The sequence below is a fragment of the Dreissena polymorpha genome, chromosome 3 (assembly GCF_020536995.1).
Source record: "Dreissena polymorpha isolate Duluth1 chromosome 3, UMN_Dpol_1.0, whole genome shotgun sequence".
Lineage (NCBI taxonomy): Eukaryota > Metazoa > Mollusca > Bivalvia > Myida > Dreissenidae > Dreissena > Dreissena polymorpha.
The window spans coordinates 12095569-12115719 of NC_068357.1; the positions used below are offsets into that span (position 1 = coordinate 12095569).

At 36.3% G+C, this 20151-nt stretch overlaps 1 protein-coding gene across 1 annotated transcript in view; it reads left to right on the forward strand.

Moving 5' to 3' along the window:
* Positions 1 to 20151, forward strand: part of LOC127873002 (WD repeat-containing protein 81-like) — a 48388-nt gene continuing 28237 nt past the window's right edge. Inside the window, exons 1-11 of the mRNA XM_052416538.1 lie at positions 1 to 175; positions 5126 to 5304; positions 5856 to 6012; positions 6515 to 7798; positions 8285 to 8455; positions 9748 to 9782; positions 9908 to 10052; positions 12540 to 12733; positions 13622 to 14448; positions 17577 to 17776; positions 18615 to 19197. Coding sequence (XP_052272498.1) covers positions 89 to 175; positions 5126 to 5304; positions 5856 to 6012; positions 6515 to 7798; positions 8285 to 8455; positions 9748 to 9782; positions 9908 to 10052; positions 12540 to 12733; positions 13622 to 14448; positions 17577 to 17776; positions 18615 to 19197 — 3862 coding nt within the window. The 5' untranslated portion in view covers positions 1 to 88. The remainder of the gene's footprint in view (positions 176 to 5125; positions 5305 to 5855; positions 6013 to 6514; positions 7799 to 8284; positions 8456 to 9747; positions 9783 to 9907; positions 10053 to 12539; positions 12734 to 13621; positions 14449 to 17576; positions 17777 to 18614; positions 19198 to 20151) is intronic.

Here is a 20151-nt window from a genome sequence, read left to right on the forward strand (position 1 = left end):
TGCCACTATAAATAAATTTCCTCCCCTCGAAATATATTTTTATTTCTTTGTTTATGTGAAATCAGTACCCACCAAAAAGCCTTATTAAATGTCAGGGGACAGTTTACTACGAGATGTGCTTTTCATACCAAAACATCATCAGAAGCGCGTGTCGCCATCAAGATTTATATGTTTGGTCAGTTTTAATTTCAGTGTTCATGAAGATTTCTTGTTATTCTCGCTTACGTAAAATATATTCGCGGTGAATTTTTTTTCGGCGTCAGCTGAATACGCCAGCTTTTCACCTTAGCCTGACCTTTGTTAGCGTCCAATAGAATTCAAATAAAACTTCCCGCGGCCAAGTACAGATGAATACACTTCATTGACTGCATTGGCTGATTTGATAATACCACTAGAACATTGGAAACATGTCCGCGTCTTTGTAACACTGTTTTACTGCGTGTTCAGCATGAAACAGTTTTATCTCTAATAAAAAGGCTTTATAGATAGAACAGTTTTACACTCAATCTCGACATCAATACAGTTTGTGCGTACATCTTTTATTTTCAGAGGATTTTCAGCGCGAGAACGTTGTGTACTTAAAGGCCATGTTCTCATATTTAGTACTGACTTCCATATTCCTGTCAACATGTTATATGTAAAAGTATAAAGAGCAGTGGAAGCGATGCCTCACTTTAATGTGTTGCATTTCAACCCGCGAGGTATAAGGGGTCAGTTCGCGGTTAGTGTGTTTGAATGTCAGAGTTTATATACAGGTCAGACCTTCTGTGCTGTTCGGAGTTCGCGGTCAGTTATATAATAGTTATATAATAAAGACGCTATAGCGTGAACTAGGTGAACCAGAATTTTCTTTACCACCAGAAAGATGTGAAATGAAGATATCCAGCGATATTATTTTATGGCATGTCAATAATAGATTCTTAATGTGTTTTCAACAATACCATGATAAATATTATTTTTAATTAATTAACAAGAATTATTCCATCATATTTACTAATGTATTATTGCAGCATATTGACTAATGTATTAAGTATGAGCGCGATGATTCTCGATACTGTTAATAATCGAATCAAATACACGTAGCAATTCCCGATAAACCACTCAAACAGGTTTGTTCGAAGAACGCGCGTATACATATTTAAAATATGTACGGAGACTTCGCGTGTGGCCGGTTGACTTTGGTTTTCTTTTTTGTATCTATAGGTTTATGACCAGCAATATGTAATAATGTAAAATAAGCCGCGAAAACTCCGCGTAACATCCCGTACTGCGTTTGATGCAGCTAAAAACTGCACAGAAAAAGATATTAGCTATCCTTGATCTCATTCATTTAAATCTTTACCTTCCATAAACTCCAACCACAATCAACGCCGTATATCTTTTTTAAAGATATTTCTTGTTTAATTGCAGTTTAAATTTGACAGTTCACATGTGTTGCCCCCAGACATTGACACAAGATGAATTCTGATTGTGTTTTCTTTAGCACAGACTGTAAGTTGCAGAGGTATTGTGACTACTGTAATTACTCTAAGTTTTCGGACATTTAAAAATAACTATTTTTTTCGTGTCCAAAATTTAGATACAAAAAATATTCCGAAATTACTGATGTCTGAAATTTAGAGAGAAAAATTAACGTGTCCGAAAATTATAAATATATTAAACTAAATGCAAGAAATCAATGTAAATACTTCTCGTTATTAACTCTTCTTTTTGTGCTTTAAAAAATAAATACAACTTCACAGCTTTACTAACTTTTGCCTGAAATGATAAAGAACAAAAACGTAAAAACAGAAAACATTGTGCTTCCTTAATAGGACGACCCGGTTTCAAATGCTGTTAGGTGAATCCATTACTTTCAACCCGTAAACATTGTTATTTACCCAATTTATACGCGAATGTAATGGTCCATTGCCCTTAGGCATAAACTCAAACATACATGCCATACGTCCCGGATTGTCCGGGACAGTCCCGGAAATGAAGAACTTGTCCCGCTGTCCTGGAAATCTGTCAAATGTCCCGGAATTTACAAAATCCATATATACATGTACCTTATCTTAGGCTTAACTGCACCTCGAATCTGTTTATATCTGCAGCGTCTCCATGACAATGCCTACCCGAATAGGCAGACTACGCTACGTGTCAAAATCGATCAATTAACAGGGGCTCTGTTATCATATCGATTGTCTCACGTTCGTGGTCAAACCGAAAAGGCGGCATTGTTTAATGCGGTTGTTAATTGACTTTAATTTACTACGTCATTATTTCCCGCTGCGTGAGCAAAGGATAGTTGTTAACACATCTGAAGTCCAACATCGCTGAGTAAAAAATGTGTGACTGTCCAGATTTTAAGTTGACGATCTACCGGTACTGTTTTGTTGTATTTGTTTTATTGTGCTTGGTTGTATGTATTGTGAATTGATTTGAGTTGACGATCTAACGGTACTGTATTGTTGTATTTTTTATTATATAAATGTTATAAATGAATAAAGGCCTATCAACAACTACGTGTTACACACCGGTCTTAACAACACGCAGTGACGTCACCATCTATGTTTAGAACGCTTACACTGAAAACACGTGGCTTGTATCTAGAAACGGAAGTAGTAATGTTTAATTTGACGTTAATAGATCAAGTGTATTTCGGATAGGCTTTCGGACTTTTGCAATTAACGATGCGAAACAAAAAAAAAACGTACCAAAAATGCATATGTCTATAAATATCGCTACATTTTGTACATGTCCTGGAAAATCGGCAAAAGTCCCGGACAATTTAACTCAATGTCCCGGAATTGGTCTGAAAAATTATGGCATGTATGACTCAAAGGTTTTATGACCTTAATCCTGTAGTAAAAATCCATGATCGAATGGTCACAAGATAAGCGAAAACAGGGCCTAAGTCATAGAAAAGTGCCGTAAAATAAACTGTCCAAAAATTAAGAGACATTGATTAGCGACGAAAACCTGTATGTCTGTAAATTTAGAGTCGCGGAAAATAATTTTTTGCAAAAAAAGAGGTGTCCGAAAACGTAATTACGGTACTTATTGGAAGTAGTATCCATGAAATAGTTGGTCATTAAAATTTCTCCTGCATCAAAAAAAAAATTCATACAAATTACATGACAACCATTCCTATTGCTTATAGTAGTTTTATTTTGGCACTGATACACAAATCATGGAAAGATACAAACACAGATACATACTAACAAATACTGATGAATGACTACCTAAGTAATACATGGCATAATATAACAAATATAAGTTCAAATAAATAAATATTACCATGAAATGCTAGCCATTTCCAGGGATAACACAAAAAAGTGAAAATGATTTCACTTATTTCCTTTGTGGTCCCTGATATTGGCAGCCTGTCACAGAAAGTCATGTTTCTTGTGTATCAATGGTAATTACCATGTTAGCTCAAAAATACTAGAACAGTTAGGAATGCTTAATGAGATGTGTCAGTCATAAATTAATCCAACTACTTTAAAGACATTTATATGTATTATTTAAAAAATACAATGATTTATTAATTTCTAGTCTTCTATGTTACATAATTTTCAAGGAATTTGTTATTAGTCATGTACAAAATAAACAAACAAACAAAACACACCAAGATATATACACATACGTCATGGAAGATGCATATAAATCTGTGTTTGGACTAGAATCCCTCTTTATATCTTTAACTTTTATTTCTTTATTTTCAGTTGGCTGCAAGATATGGCAATCACAATTGTGAAATTTTCTTTCAAAGCCACTAGAAGAATTCAATAATGAATTGACTTTTTTCAATGTTAAATCTCTTAATTTTTTTAGGCACAGAAATCCAATACTTTGAAACCGTTTTGCTGAAGATGAAATTTGGTGTATTTTTTTCCGAAAATGACTATTTGGCAATTTACCATATTTGGAGTTTGAAAAAAGATAAATTAAGAATTTGCATCTGTCATTTTCTGATATATTTTAAATACTTGTCTGCAATAAATCACGGTGGGAGGACTTCAAGAGGCGGTAACTCACCATAACTTGAGAGTCATTTGCAGGAAGTGGGCCCCGTTTATCACATGCCAATTAATAAGTCCTTTGTTACAGGCAATAGTAACTGGCTTTTCTTGTTGCATGCTTATTAACTAGTACACTGTTATGATTAGGGGATTAGTGGGACTGAATGACTCTTAATGAGTCTTGGAAGCATAAAGGCATCCAAGAGTAATCAAATGTCCATTATTTTGCATGCATGCATGTGGATAGGTTACCTATAGTTGAATGATCAGAGCTAATCTAACAAAAAATTAAAATTTTTAGTATAATCAGGGCGCATGGTCACGTGACTTTGTAGGGTTTCCCCTTTTAACTTTAATGCATTTAAACATGACTGTTAGTGGTGCTTTATTTCAATTATTTTTTTAAAACAATTTTTTGTAAGAATTTCAACTAGTGCATAAAAGATAGGTTTATATGCTGCTTATGGCAATGTGAAGTACATCAAAATTAATATATTTAATAACACTGTGTTCTTATTCAAAATTCGATTTGTACTACACGGTAATGTTTCACGGAACGTGACATTTTGTCAACTATTTCAGACGTATTCAATGATTTATTCTTCTACTTTAAGACAATGGCACAAACTGCAAGAAAAACTGTCCTCAATGCACAAAATATTTTTGCAAATGTATTTCAATAACTTGGGATATTTGCAAAAATAAAGTTCTTAACGGTGTGATTACATTCTGTCCAGCCCGTGTGTAAACCCCTGAAAACCCAGTTGAATCAACGCCCTGATAATGCTGTTGATGAAATGTTGCATTTAATCATGTCGGCTAATTACCTTATTGTCGTGTTTAACACAGAAATTGCATGTTAACCCTTTGCATGCTGGGAAATTTGTCGTCTGATAAAATGTCGTCTGCTGAATTTCTAAAATTAGCATTTTCTTCATTTTTTTTCAAAGAATACTATCAGAATAGCAAACAGTTTGGATCCAGATGAGACGCCACGTTTTGTGGCGTCTCATCTGGATCCAAACTGTTTGCAAAGGCCTTCACAACTCGGTTCCCGCACTGTAAGGGTTAAGTAGAATGGAGAAATCAGGTATAACATGCAGCTTTTACTCATTCTTCAGGTCCATGACGATTGGTTGCGATCATTACGTCAGGGCATCCTACAGGACTGCCCCAAGTCAGTGCTGATTGGTTCAGATGATGCAAGTCTGTTACTTGCGCCATCCCACGAGTCTTTGCCCAAACACTGGGCTAGGGTCTCTATCAAAATAGTGCATAAAAATGACACCCTATGCAAAAGGTAAGATTTTTTCTATATAGAGATAATTATTATGAGCTTTAATTACTTCTGAGGGTTGAACAGATAAAAAGTTATAATGATAACAGATTCTACCCGGCAGAAAACGTGAAAGTACTTTAATCACCTTTCAATTTCCAATTATGGTAAAATAAATAGGTTTTATTCAGTGCAAGATGATATGCTTTAATTAAAACTTCATTGTTATTTTTGTTAGCATGATAATGATATGGAACAATGATATTAAATCTAAATAGGATTAGAAACTACTTTAAGAATGGATTGCACTGTAAGACAATTACATTTTCCAAGCCGCCTGAGGTTACAAAGTTATTTAGATTGAACTTACTGAAGTAGACATAATACTGTGTTGTAACCTTTTACAGCAGGGACTGAAAATACATTTTGACATCATCCCAAAACAAGAATACTTAAAATAATGCACTTTACATATTTTTGGATATATTGTCTCCAAATCCCAGAGCCACAGAGCGACTTCTTTCTCAACTCTGAAGAAAATCACAGTATTGCATACATCAATACAATATTTTCAGATTACACTCAGGTCCTTTTTACAACACCTCCCCAGTAAAGTCATGTTTTGAGCATTTAAAGCAGACAGCTCGCGACAATTTCCGGAACCTTTGGGCAGAGGCTCATCTTCGGTATGGCCGCTATGATCATGAAACAGTCAAGGAAACAGAGGAGAAAGTAAGGCTTTGTTGTTTTTTTCAAGAGGATTTCAGATTGTGTGCCTTTTAATATTCTACCGATTCAATGAAACTGATCTTTTGTAATTAAGACTTTTAGCTGATTTATACATTATGGTAAATTAATGTAATACTGCGGATTCGTTTTATTTTGTTTATATGATATTTTTTTTAACTACAAATTGGTAATGTTTGTTGGATCTTAGATAAGTGGGTTTTCTTGTAATGTCTTATAAGAGATTAAAGACATAAACATTAATTAAAAATTGGATTTTGTCGTAGAGCTGACCCACGGAAATCCATAAAATTAATGAAGTCATATTATGATATCAGGTTAATATTGTGGAATTATTATTTTTAATGATCGTTTAAATTGTTTTTAAACATTGCAAACCTGCTTTTTTCTAATGGTCATTCCTCTTTTGAGATTGTCCATATTTTTAAAATATAAACTCATTTTGTAGATTTATCTCACATGACTGTTTATGTTTTTCATATTTCAGTTTACTCACATAATGCAATCATATCTTCGGAGGCTGCGTCCAGAGGTCTACATATCGATACCATCTCAAAGCCATGACAGTGAGCACCTGCCAAGCAACCAGCCTGGTCACCATGACAACCCCCTTCGCAACAATGCCATAGCAACCATAGCAGTAATAGAAACCAAGAGCACATTCTACATAGTTCAGCCATACATTGCATACTCATTATGGGACCTTGTTTCGTACAGCCCAGCTGTGTTTGAACACTCTCACGCAAAACCTTTGTTCATCTTGTACCAGATACTTCAATCAATGGGTCATTTTCATAACCTGGGTGTTGGTGTAGGTAAACTGACCCTTGACAATGTTCGAATAGACGAAAAGTTGTGGGTTTATTGTACCCACCCACACTCAGCGTCTTTCCAGATTTATAAAGACCCAGGTCACAACACCGACTCTTTGAGCTCAACTGCTGCCATAAACAAGAACAAATCAGAAGACGATTTTGCAGCAACCACTGTTCAAATGGATGATGTTAGCATTGGTTCAGTGCTTAGTGAGTCAATATCACTAAGTACTAGTGATATTGATAGCTTGGCTTTCAGGCAGTCTTCACATAAAAGTGAAGGAGATTCTCATTTAGCAGAAGCTCTGAATGTTATGGATGAGTTTCGTGTTTTAAGCATTGATATAAACAATCTTGGTGCAATAACGCAGGACTGGGTGAACCATAAAATGAGTAATTTCAGGTACCTCATGTATCTGAACTTCTTAGCAGGCCGCCGTCTGGGAGATCCCAACCATCACCCTGTCCTGCCATGGGTCATGGATTTTTCGAGTGCCCACTCCGGTCTCCGAGACCTTCGGATGTCTAAATTCCGACTGAACAAAGGGGACAGTCAGCTTGACTTTACGTTTACCTCCATGACAGGTGTTGGCGAAGACAGCGAACATGTTCCGCACCACATCTCAGACGTGTTGTCAGACATCACGTATTACGTGTACAAGGCAAGACGCACTCCCAAACATCTGCTGTGCGTATACGTCAGATCGAAATGGGTTCCGAACGAGTATCCATCGAGTATCGAGCGCATGTACCAGTGGACTCCTGATGAGTGTATCCCAGAATTCTTTACGGACCCAAGTATTTTCTCATCAATACACGAGGATCTACCGAGCCTTGAGTTGCCCTGGTGGTGCTCCTCTCCTGTAGAGTTTGTGGAGAAACATATCTCCATGTTGGAGAGTAAACAGGTTTCATCAGAGATCCATCACTGGATTGATACAACATTTGGTTATAAAGTTAGTACTGCCTAATCTTTTCTGTTCATATGAATCTTGTTAACAGAAAGATCCATCATATAATTTAAAAACAAACCATTTTTCCACATTATTGCATTTGTTGCAGAGTTCCCAAATTTTCTCCATTTGAGTACAGCTTTGAGCAAATATTCCTTAAATTACTGATATTATTAAGGAAAGTGTCTGTTCTATAGTATATATTGAATCATTGATATTGTGTTTTTGACATTGAAAACCATTTTCTAAAAATACTGAAATCAATGTATTATTTAGCTTACTGTGAGAACAAATATTTCATGGTACAGGATAAAGCTAAAAATTGATTGTTTGTACATACAGAATGTTGTTACATACTTCATAAAAATAATTCAATATAATAAATCGGAGCAAATTTAAACAAATATGAGCACATTTAAAGAATCATCTTTTAAACAGTTCATTTATGCTTGTTTTCTGTTGTTCTCCTCATTCACTTTATGTTTTTAGCTAAGCGGTACTTCTGCAGAGGAGTCAAAAAACGTACATTTGCGTCTGGTTGACGGTCACACAAAGATTCAGAACCATGGAGTGTTGCAGCTGTTCCAACACCCCCATCCACACCAGCTACATGGTCACAAAACACTCTCACTGCTGCCTGTGAGGGTCATAAAGTCTGGGGTAATTATGGTGTTGTTTTTTTAAATCTAGGGTTATAAAGGTTAATGGAGTGTGAGGAAAACTGGCTAATGACAGGTCATGAAACTCATGGCATAATGGCTGGTAATGAAATCTAGGATAATGAAGGGTTATGAAATCTGGGTAAATGAAGGATCATAAAAACTGGGTAACGACCGGTCATGAAATCTGGCATAATGAAGGGTCATGAAAACTGGGTATTGACTGGTCTTGAGATCAGGCGTAATGACTGGTCATGAAATCTGGGGTAATGAAGGGTCATGAAATTTGGGGTAATGGTAGGTCATGAAATCTGGGGTAATGATGGGTCATGAAATCTGGGGTAATGATAGGTCATGAAATCTGGGGTACTGATGGGTCATGAAATCTGGGGTAATGATAGGTCATGAAATCTGGGGTAATGATGGGTCATGAAATCTGGGGTAATGATGAGTCATGAAATCTGGGGTAATGATGGGTCATGAAATCTGGGGTAATGATGAGTAATGAAGTCTGGGGTAATGATGAGTAATGAAGTCTGGGGTAATGATGAGTAATGAAGTCTGGGGTAATGATGGGTATATAATGACATATGGGGTAATGATGGGTCATGAAATCTGGGGTAATGATGGTTCATGAAATCTGGGTTAATGATAGGTCATGCAATCTGGGGTAATGATGGGTCATGAAATCTGGGGTAATGATGAGTAATGAAGTCTGGGGTAGTGATGGGTATATAATGACATATGGGGTAATGATGAGTAATGAAATATGGGGTAATGATAGGTCATGCAATCTGGGGTAATGATGGGTCATGAAATCTGGGGTAATGATGAGTAATGAAGTCTGGGGTAATGATGAGTAATGAAGTCTGGGGTAATGATGAGTCATGAAGTCTGGGGTAGTGATGGGTATATAATGACATATGGGGTAATGATGGGTCATGAAATCTGGGGTAATGATGGGTCGTGAAATCTTGTGAATTAATTTTTTTTTGGTAAATATTTGGTAAAATAAGGGTAATTTAATTTATTGTGATTTAAATAATCATGAAGTATGAGTGCAATTAATCGTTGTGAAATTTGGGTTTATGAAATGTCATGAGATCTGGTTCTTGTAAATGGTCATGAAATCTGGGGGTCAAATGTAACCAATACATTCATAGGTATGATCATATATTTATGGGTCTTATTAAATATTGCATGTATTTTTCAACTGATTTTTAATAAAAAAAAAAAAAAGTTATATATTAAAATTCCTGAAAAGTGAATATTTTATCTGTTATTTTATTTCAGATGCGTTCATTGTCCAATGCAAGCTCCACAGACAGGTAATTGAAAATAATTTTGGCCCTTTATTCTGATACTAGATTATTTTTGTCACTCCTACTAAAGAGGGATCTGTTGTCATAACATTTCTTGGGTTTCCTATGATAATTTGTCTCTTTGTTTTCAGTCAATTTGTTAGAGACCCAGATTTTGATACTATCAAGCTTCCAGAGTACTTTGACCCAACAGCTGCTCTGGAACATTTTGAGGCTTTACATTCCTTCACATTGAATGCCAGTAGTGGTCTACCCCCAAATACAAATCGAGGAAAGGTACGTCTTTTTATCATTTATTGTGTTTTTTAGCTCATCTATTTTTTGAAAAAAAAATATGAGCTATTGTCATCACCTTGGCGTCGGCGTTGGCGTTGGCGTCCGGTTAAGATTTGCGTTTAGGTCCACTTTTCTCAGAAAGTATCAATGCTATTGCATTCAAACTTGGAACACTTACCAACTATCATGAGGGGACTGGACAGGCAAAGTTAGATAACTCTGGCGTGCATTTTGACAGAATTATGTGCCCTTTTTATACTTAGAAAATTGAAAATTTTGGTTAAGTTTTGTGTTTAGGTCCATTTTATTCCTTAAGTATCAAAGCTATTGCTTTCATACTTGCAACACTTACTGACTATCATAAGGGGACTGTGCAGGCAAAGTTATGTAACTCTGACTTGCATTTTGACAGAATTATGTGCCCTTTTTATACTTAGAAAATTGCAAATTTGGTTAAGTTTTGTGTTTAGGTCCACTTTATTCCTACAGTATCAAAGCTATTGCTTTCATACTTGCAACACTTATTAACTATCATAAGGGGACTGTGCAGGCAAAGTTATGTAACTCTGACTGGCATTTGGACGGAATTATGGGCCCTTTATACGTAGAAAATTGAAAATTTGGTTAAGTTTTGTGTTTTGGTCCACTTTACCCCTAAAGTATCATAGATATTGCTTTTATACTTGGAACACTCGCAAACTATCATAAGGGTACAGTAAAAGGACAAGTTGCATAACTCTGGTTGTCAAGTTTACGGAATTATGGCCCTTTTTTGACTTAGTAACTTTGAATATATGGTTAAATTTTGTGTTTCGATCCACTTTACTTCTAAAGTATCAAGGCTATTGCTTTCAAACTTCAAATACTTTCATGCTATAATGAGGTTACTGTACCTGGCAAGTTGAATTTTACCTTGACCTTTGAATGACCTTGACTCTCAAGGTCAAATTATTAAATTTTTCTAAAATTGCCATAACTTCTTTATTTATGGTTAGATTTGATTGATACTTTGACAAAACTACTCTTACCTGACAAACAACAATAGACTCCACCCAAACCATCCCCCCGTGCCCTCCCCCCCTCCCCCCCTCCCCAGAATCCCCCCCCCTAATTTTTTTTTATTTTTTTTAAGATTATCTCACAAATGACCACCACACCCTCACACTATACCCCCCCCCCACCCCACCACCCCAATTTTTTTTTTTTTTGAAGCGGTTAAAAAAACACAAATATTTATTATCCCCCGCCAGAGGCGGAGGGATATTGTTTTGGCGTTGTCCGTCCGTCCGTCCTTCCGGCTGTCTGTCCGTCCGTCCGGCACTTTTGTGTCCGGAGCCATATCTTGGAAGTGCTTTGGGGGATTTCATTGAAACTAAGTATGAGTATATATATGCATAAGAGGATGATGCACGCCAAATGGCATTGTACACCAATTGTTAATAACAGAGTGATGGCCCTTTGTATCTTGAAAAAATGCTTTTTACTATAGGATTTTTTGTGTCCGGAGCCATATCTTGGAAGTACTTTTGCCGATTTCATTGAAACTTGGTATGAGTATATATGCGCCGCCAGAGGCAGAGGGATATTGTTTTGGCGTTGTCAGGCTGTCTGACCGGCTGTCCGTCCATCACTTTTGTGTCAGGAGCCATATCTTGGAAGTGATTTGGCGTATTTCTTTGAAACTTCGTATGAGTATATATATGCAGAAGAGGTGTACACCATCTGATAATAACAGAGTTATGGCCCTTTGTATTTAAAAAAAATGCTTTTTTTAGTGTCAAATATAACACTTTTGTGTCCAGAAGCATATTGGCGGGGGATATCAATTCAACGAATTTGCTTGTTTTTATTATTTTATGTTTGAAATACCGTCCAACCATCTCACCCAAGAATCCCCCCCCCCACCCCCCAACCCCCGATTTTTTATATTTTTTTTTTCATTTTTTTTTCCGCATTTTTGGAAGATAATGTAATAAATGTCCACACCCCCACACTATACACTCCTCTTCACTACACCCCTCCCTCATTTGTGATTGAAATTGAGAGTCCCTTCACCTTTAAAAGGAAAATAGATGAGCGGTCTGCACCCGCAAGGCGGTGCTCTTGTTTAATCTAATGCATGTATCAGCCTAAAAATGTTATCACTTCAGTTTAATAATTTAGAATAATTAAATATTTGTTGATATAAGTGTAATGTGTGTGACATATACTGTGGCTTTGGTTAGATAATTTTTACTGTATAAGGAATCACCATTACAAACAGGAAAAATTGTTAAATTAACAAATATTGTTGACATTACTATCACATGACTATTTAAAGTTAGCATTTAAGAACGGCTGAGATGTTTCAATAACAATAAACATGTTGCCATATACCATTACATCCAAGTATTAAAGCAAGTTTGAGGTGACATACTTCATATAAATTCCAAATAAAATGGCTTAATGCAGGAACATGTCATGGATTAAGAATTTTTTTTTTATCAGACACGAGAGAAGAAATTTTCTGACCTGCATGACCACATGAGAACAATATGGCAAGACATGCAGAACTTTGCGTGTGTGATGTGCGAGATATTCCTGGTGCCACAGGTGTTGGTTCAGGGTAGAGGAACCAGCTTGAGAGATCGCTACAATATGATTGGTCGACTTTATGCCAAAAATAGACACAAAATACCTAGGTTTGATTTTCCTAATTTGTGTCTGTATAGTTGTCCTATTCATGCTTTACGTGCAATTATTACATTTAGCTTTAAAATGTATTACAAACACTTTTTGCCATTCAATTTCAATATGATAAAGTTCCATTTTGTTGTTGTACATTTTTATAATTAAAAAAAGTACACGAGTATATACCCATGGCTAATGCAGACTGTGTATAAATACTACACTTATGCTGCCCTTCCCAGTAGGAGGGGGTGTATTGTTTTGCACCAGTTTTTTGGTCAGTTGGTAGGTTGGTCTGTCTATTGGCAGGATGATTGCTTTGTGGACCTTTTTATTTCTGCTTGATGTCTATATATCACTTTGACCTACAAGCATGCACCCTGGTTTGATGGTTACTTTTGAGGAAGGAAGTTGCCTAATTGACTTTAAGGTCAATGGGTTGAATTTTATAGTCGCAGGAGCTTGTATCATGCATTATAATGGTATAATAGTAATTTTAAGTCACATATTACATGTACCAATGTAAAAATCCCTTTAAAAGACTTTGAATTGTGATAAAATAGCATCATACAATTTGACACTTAACTTATTGAGAGAAAATGGATGGATTAGATGCGTTTAAGCATGTCAACCTCTTTGATTTTTTACATGGTGTTACTATTGAAAATCTTTTCCAACCAGTTTCATTACTCATAGCTTTATGTAGGTTGAGGGGGGTATACATGTTTTACAAACATCTTTTGTTCTATAATAAAAATGATAAGGCAATTTATTTATGAGAAATCCTCTATAATTTGTGCACTTAAATTGGAGTACTTTTCTTCATGAATTTATTTCTTAATCTTTTTGTTCATGTTTCTATCCATAACTTAAAAAAAATAAATGTGTCTTTCAAATTTCAGGGTTATTCAGACAGCTGTGGTAATACTTCTTCGTCTGAACGAATTCTCAGAACTTGCTTCAGATGACAAGCAAATGGGCAACGGTTTGTTGTTTGAGTACCCAATGGTCAATTCTCTGGGTTTACCCCCACCCACCCCAGCACAGCTTTTACAGACGAGTTGTGACGTGATCCCATTCCCGCCATATTTTTCAGACTTGTTCGACATTTTAAATAAAATAAAAACTATCGACCTAGAAGTAAATTCTGAAATGAACTCTACAAAATCAAGAGTGGACAAAATCAAAGCTGAGAAAGTACTCATGCGAAAGAAAGTGGAAATATTGGAAACCTATTTACGAACAAATCATGGGAAACTCACAAAAGAGGGTTTTGAATTACTCTTACCCTACATCAAGGAATTGTTTGGGAACTCTGTCACAACAGTGCAGGCATCATGGGCAATTCTAAGTCATGTAGGTCAAGAACTTGGTCCCAAAGCTTTATCGAAGCACCTGCTACCATTTCTTTCCCACGTCTTCAATGGTGAGGAAACAACCCCGAAACATATGAAGTTGTATCACAGGTCATTCCTGGTCCAGTTGCTTCAAAACTTAGGTTTAGAAACTTTCCTACCTAACTTCAGTACACTGCTTGTGGAAGCCGTTGCAGGTTATAAGAACTTTGTAGTGTTGCCTGACAACTTACAAGACGATACGGAGGAAGGAGATGAAGAAATGTTTCCAAATGGTGATGGTAACGATGTTGATCAGTCTACAGTCTTGAATGATGATGATGCAGTGGAAGTTCATGAACCAATTGAGCAAAATTTGGATGCCATTACTGAAGGTATGCATTTGGTATTCATACAATACTTAAGAGTAGATACATATAAATATTATTTAAGAAAGAAAAAAACGTTTCTTCTCAATAACTTGTGTTATGATTGAGATTTTTGCGCTGAAATTGTATGTTTAACCCTTTCAGTGCGGGAACCGAATTTTAAAGGCCTTTGCAAACAGTTTGGATCCAGATGAGACGCCACAGAACGTGGCGTCTCATCAGGATCCAAACTGTTTGCTATTCTGATAGTATTCTTTGAAAAAAATCAAAGAAAATGCTAATTTTAGAAATTTAGCAGACGACATTTAAGCAGACGACAAATTTCCCAGCATGCAAAGGGATATGTAGCTTTCATGCAGTGTTAGTTTTAGATTGCCCAATTAAATCAAATTTATCACTTGAAACTTCGGAAACCTTGTTTGTATTTTTAGCTCACCTGAGCGATAGCTCGGGGTGAGCTATTGTGATCACTCACCGTCCGGCGTCCGTCCGTCCGTCTGTCTGTAAACAATTTGTAAACATCTTCTTCTACTAAACCATTGAGCCAATTTCAACTAAATTTCATGTGGAGCATCCCTAGGTCATGGGACAAAAGAATTGTTAAAAAAAATTTGATCACATAACCAAGATGGCCGCCATGACCATATATGGTAAAAACCTTAAAAAATCTTCTTGTCAGAAACCGCTCATCAGATTTTCAAAAAATTTCACAGGGATGACCTTTGAAGGCTCCCCTGAAAAAGTTGTTCAAAGAAATTTGATTCGTCAAAAAACATGGCCGCAGGAGCTCGTTGAACTTTGCATGTTTATTCGTTTTTGCCTATTTTTTGAAAACTTTCAAAAATCTTCCACATTTTTTGTCCGATCCTTTCCAAATTTGCACAGTGTCTTTATATCAATGAGAACACAACCCCTACAAAAAATGAGCATTATTGGTCCATGAAGTACAGAATTACCTCCCCTTGAATTGAGAAAATGGTGTTTATGCAATAAAGTCCAAATTTTTCATCCAATTCTTTCCAAACTTGTAAGGATTTAGCATGGTTCAAACAAGGGAAACAACTACGGTTTATGCATGTTCTTTTTATTACAGATTTGCCTCCCTTTAATTCATTCAAAATCTCATTTTACAACAGAGATTCCAAATCTGACCTGTAAATGAGCCCCATATTTACCGCCAGTGCTAGGTTACCTTTTCCCTTTTGATCATTCTTAAGTATTGGTCTTGTAATGCTGCTACTGCTTCTGCTACTGCTTCTGCTACTACTACTACTACTACTACTACTACTACTACTACTACTACTTCTACTACTACTACTACTACTACTACTACTACTACTACTTCTACTACTTCTACTACTACTACTACTACCACTACTACTACCACTACTACTACTACTACTACTACTACTACTACTACTACTACTACTACTACTACTACTACTACTACTACTACTACTACTACTACTACTACTACTACTTCTACTACTTCTACTACTACTACCACCACCACCACCACCACCACCACCACCACCACCACCACCACCACCACCACCACCACCACCACCACCACCACCACCACCACCACCATTACTACTTCTACTACTACTGCCACTACTACTACTACTTTACCACCACTACTACTACTACTACTACTACTACTACTACCACCACTACTACTACTACTACTACTACTACTACTACTACTACTACTACTACTACTACTACTACTTCTACTACTACTACTACTACTACTACTACTACTACTACTACTACTACTACTACTACTACTACTACTACTACTACTACTACTACTACTACTACTACTACTACTACTACAACTACTATTACTACTACTACTACTACTACTACTACTACTACTACTACTACTACTACTACTACTACTACTACTACTACTACACCACCACCACCACCACCACCACCATTCACAGTGACAAAAAACGTATTCACACAATGGCTGCTACTACAACTTATAGCCCATATAGGGGGGCATGCATGTTTTACAAACAGCCCTTGTTTCTATGGGATTTTAACCTCAACTGTTCATGTTTATCTCCGACACATATTTTTAGGTCACCTGTCATGAAGTGACACAGTGAGCTTATGTGATCGTGTGATGTCCGGCGTCCGTTGTGCGTGCCTGCGTGTGTCCGTGCGTCCGTCCGTCAACAATTTGTTTGTGTAGACAGTAGAGGTCACAGTTTGCATCCAAACTTGATGAAATTTGGTCAAAATGTTTATCTTGATGAAATCCGGTTTGGGATTGTATTTGGGTCATCTGGGGTCAAAAACAAGGTCACTAGGTCAAATAATAGAACAACCTTCTGTAGACAATAGAGGTCACAGTTTTCATCCAATCTTTATGAAATTTGGTCAGAATGTTTATCTTGATGAAATCTGGGTTGGGATTTTATTTGGGTCATCTGGGGTCAAAAACTAGGTCACTAGGTCAAATAATAGAAAAACCTTGTGTAGACATTAGATATCACAGTTTTCATCCAACCTTTATGAAATTTGGTCAGAATTCTTGATGAAATCTGGGTGGGATTGTATTTGGGTCATCTGAGGTAAAAATCTAGGTCAAATAAATAGAAAAACCTTGTGTTGACAATAGAGGTCACAGTTTTCATCCAATATTTATAAACTGTGGTCAGAAGGTTTATCTTGATGCAATCTGGATTGGGATTGTATTTGGGTCATCTAGAGTCAGGAACTAGGTCACTAGGTCAAATCATAGAAAAACATTGTGTAGAAAATAGAGGTCATAGTTTTCATCTGATCTTAATGAGTCAGGTGAGCGATTCAGGGCCATCATGGCCCTCTTGTTTCTGATTTTTGGCCATTTTTTTACAAAAAAGACATCACATGTACATGTACTTTGTCTTGCAGGTAACTTTAAAAAACAATTTATTAATTTGTTAAATAGTTAACCTGGTTATTTGAATTGCATATTGATGTGACAACCAGCAGAATTTTTAAGGCATTCATTTCCTATAAAAACCAATTTTAAAAGATTATGGCAGCAAATTATATTTAACATATTGACTACAAACTATATTTACCATATTGACTATCAGCATGTAGACGCAAGCATAGTATATTATTGATTTCAGGTGAAGATGATGATGTGAGACCAGACCAGCAGGACACTGAGGACACAGATCCCCCGTATGCAGACGATTTAGACGATATCGTGGATCCTGGAGAGGGAGGTTACTCTGGAGAGGGAAACAACTCCGGTGAGGGGGACTTTACAAGCTTCCCCTCTATGGGACACCACAACCTGTCAGTGGACTCCCTCAGTACTGACCAGGTAGGGGACAGACTGTGCTAAATCATCCAGGGCCCGTATTCACCAAACAATTGTAAGACTTAGGATTGAAAAATAGAATCAAGAAAAATATTTCCAGAATTTGAATTTATATTGGCTTCCACAGGTGATTATGTCAGTAAGTGTTCTCTATGAAGAATGCTGTTTATTGAGGTGGTTAATGCAAAGTTTAACTCAAAATGCAAGCAATTATTCAATTTGAAGAATATTATTTATGTTTAAACTTAAGTTTGTGAATGGTTTGTTGAATATGGGAAAGTTTACAACTTTGTTCAAATTTTGCATATAGTAAGCTTTCAAGGGAGACCTTGCTTTGGGATTGCATATGACATAGGGCCTGTTGGGTCAGGGTCGTGGCAACTGTTTCTAAACACATCCAAATTATTTTCACTTTAAAATGAATTTGGAGGAATTGTGCTGACATTGTTAGTGAAGTTTATTTTATTTTTTGTATTATGCATAGTGAAATCAAAAGAACAATAATTGATTGTGTTGTAAAAATCAGAGCACTCTATGTGTACAATCACATTTTGTTCATAATGTCCATTATAAATACAACTAGCAAATCTTACATTATACAGTTTTATGTTATTTCAACACTTTAATCATTGTTTAAGGGTAGTTGTAAATTGTTAGTATTAAAAGTTAGCTTACATGTAGACATAGATTGTTATCCCAAAGGCCAGAGAATACAGTTTGTTTTTAATGTACTGTTGAATATTTTTGCTACAACATGTATTCATATATGCTGTTGTGTTATAGTTAAACATATGTCTTGAATGTTGCATGCTCCCAATGAAATACTGGTGCTATTTTTTAGCTGTCGCAGCTGAGTGAAAACGAAGTTGGAACAGATGATGCAGGTGGAAGTGGAAGTCTGGATTGTGCCTCTGTGCATAGTGTTTCTCATATTCTGAATTTGTCAGAAGATTCAAGTGGAAGATACTTGACCAATGAAGACATTTCTACTGAAAAGAGGGAGAAAAATGGACATTTTGTGCGCTTTGAGCAGGAGGAGCCTGACTTTGAATTGGATGACAAATCAAAAGACATAGAAATACAAATGGACCAATCAAAAGAGACAACTATTCAAATGGACCAATCAGAGCCAGAACAAAAAATTCAAACTGACCAATTAAAAACGAGGAAAAATGAAGAAGAAATAGATGCTGACAGTGAGTCCAAGTCTGTTTTCAACATGATCCGAAGTGAAACAGATGAGTTTCGACAGATTCACCAAAGCCAGACAATAAATATATGTGATGTTGCTGCAGAGAGCATAAAATGGTTGTCTCATAGATTGGGTCCACTTCTCAGTGCGAAATACCTGTCCAAGAACTTGGTGCGGATGCTGGCATTGTGTTACCTTGGCGATGAACAGATTATAGTTTTGCAAGAAAACAGTAATTTGTGTTATATTTTTAACAACGGTGTCATTAATCAGGTTTTTCAAAGGAAAAAACTGGTTATTAGATTGGCAAATGTAGGTGGGCAGGCGGGCCATAGCTTTGTTGTTCATTGTGAGATTTTAAAATAATTTGACACATTTGTTCACCATCATTAGAGGGTGTGTCGCGCGAAAGAATTACATCGATATCTCCAAGGTCAAGGTCACACTTTGAGTTCAAAGGTCAAAAATGGCCATAAATGAGCTTGTTCGGGCCATAACTATGTCATTCATTGAGATTTTAAAATTATTTGGCACATTTGTTCACTATCATGGGACGGTGTGTCGCACGAAAGAATCGCATCAATATCTCCAAGGTCAATGTCGCCACGACTAAAAATAGATTTATTTTAAAACAAAGGGGGTTAATTTTCTTTGTTCAGTTCAAAAGTTCAGTTTGAGTTCTCTCCCTTTATCACTTTTTTTCACAATGAAAACCTGGTTTTGTGGGGAAGAGGACAATTACAACGAGCGAGGCATGGTATAGGGGCGATAACCCTGGGTTATGGTTAGGTTAGGGTTAGGGTATGGGGTCAGGTTAGGGTTAAGGTATGGGTTAAGGCTTACCCTAACCCAAACCCGACCCCTAACCCTTACACATACCCTAACCCTCTAACCCCCCATGCGCATTACAATGCCATGCCTCGCTCGTTGTCGTTGTCCGCTTCCCGGTTTTGTGAAAAATTTTGTCTCTTGTTTTACTTTTGATTAAGGGTTGCGTGTTGAACATTTGTAACTTGCTAATATTTCTATAAAAGATAAATTAGTTTTTTGAAGTATGTTAATTATTTATTAAAGCTATAATTATTCCTTAGATAATATATAATACTCTGTCAACACTGTTTTAACTGTAGAAAATGAAACTTTTCTCATCATTATTTTACAATTACTGGGTAACCTCTTTTAATAT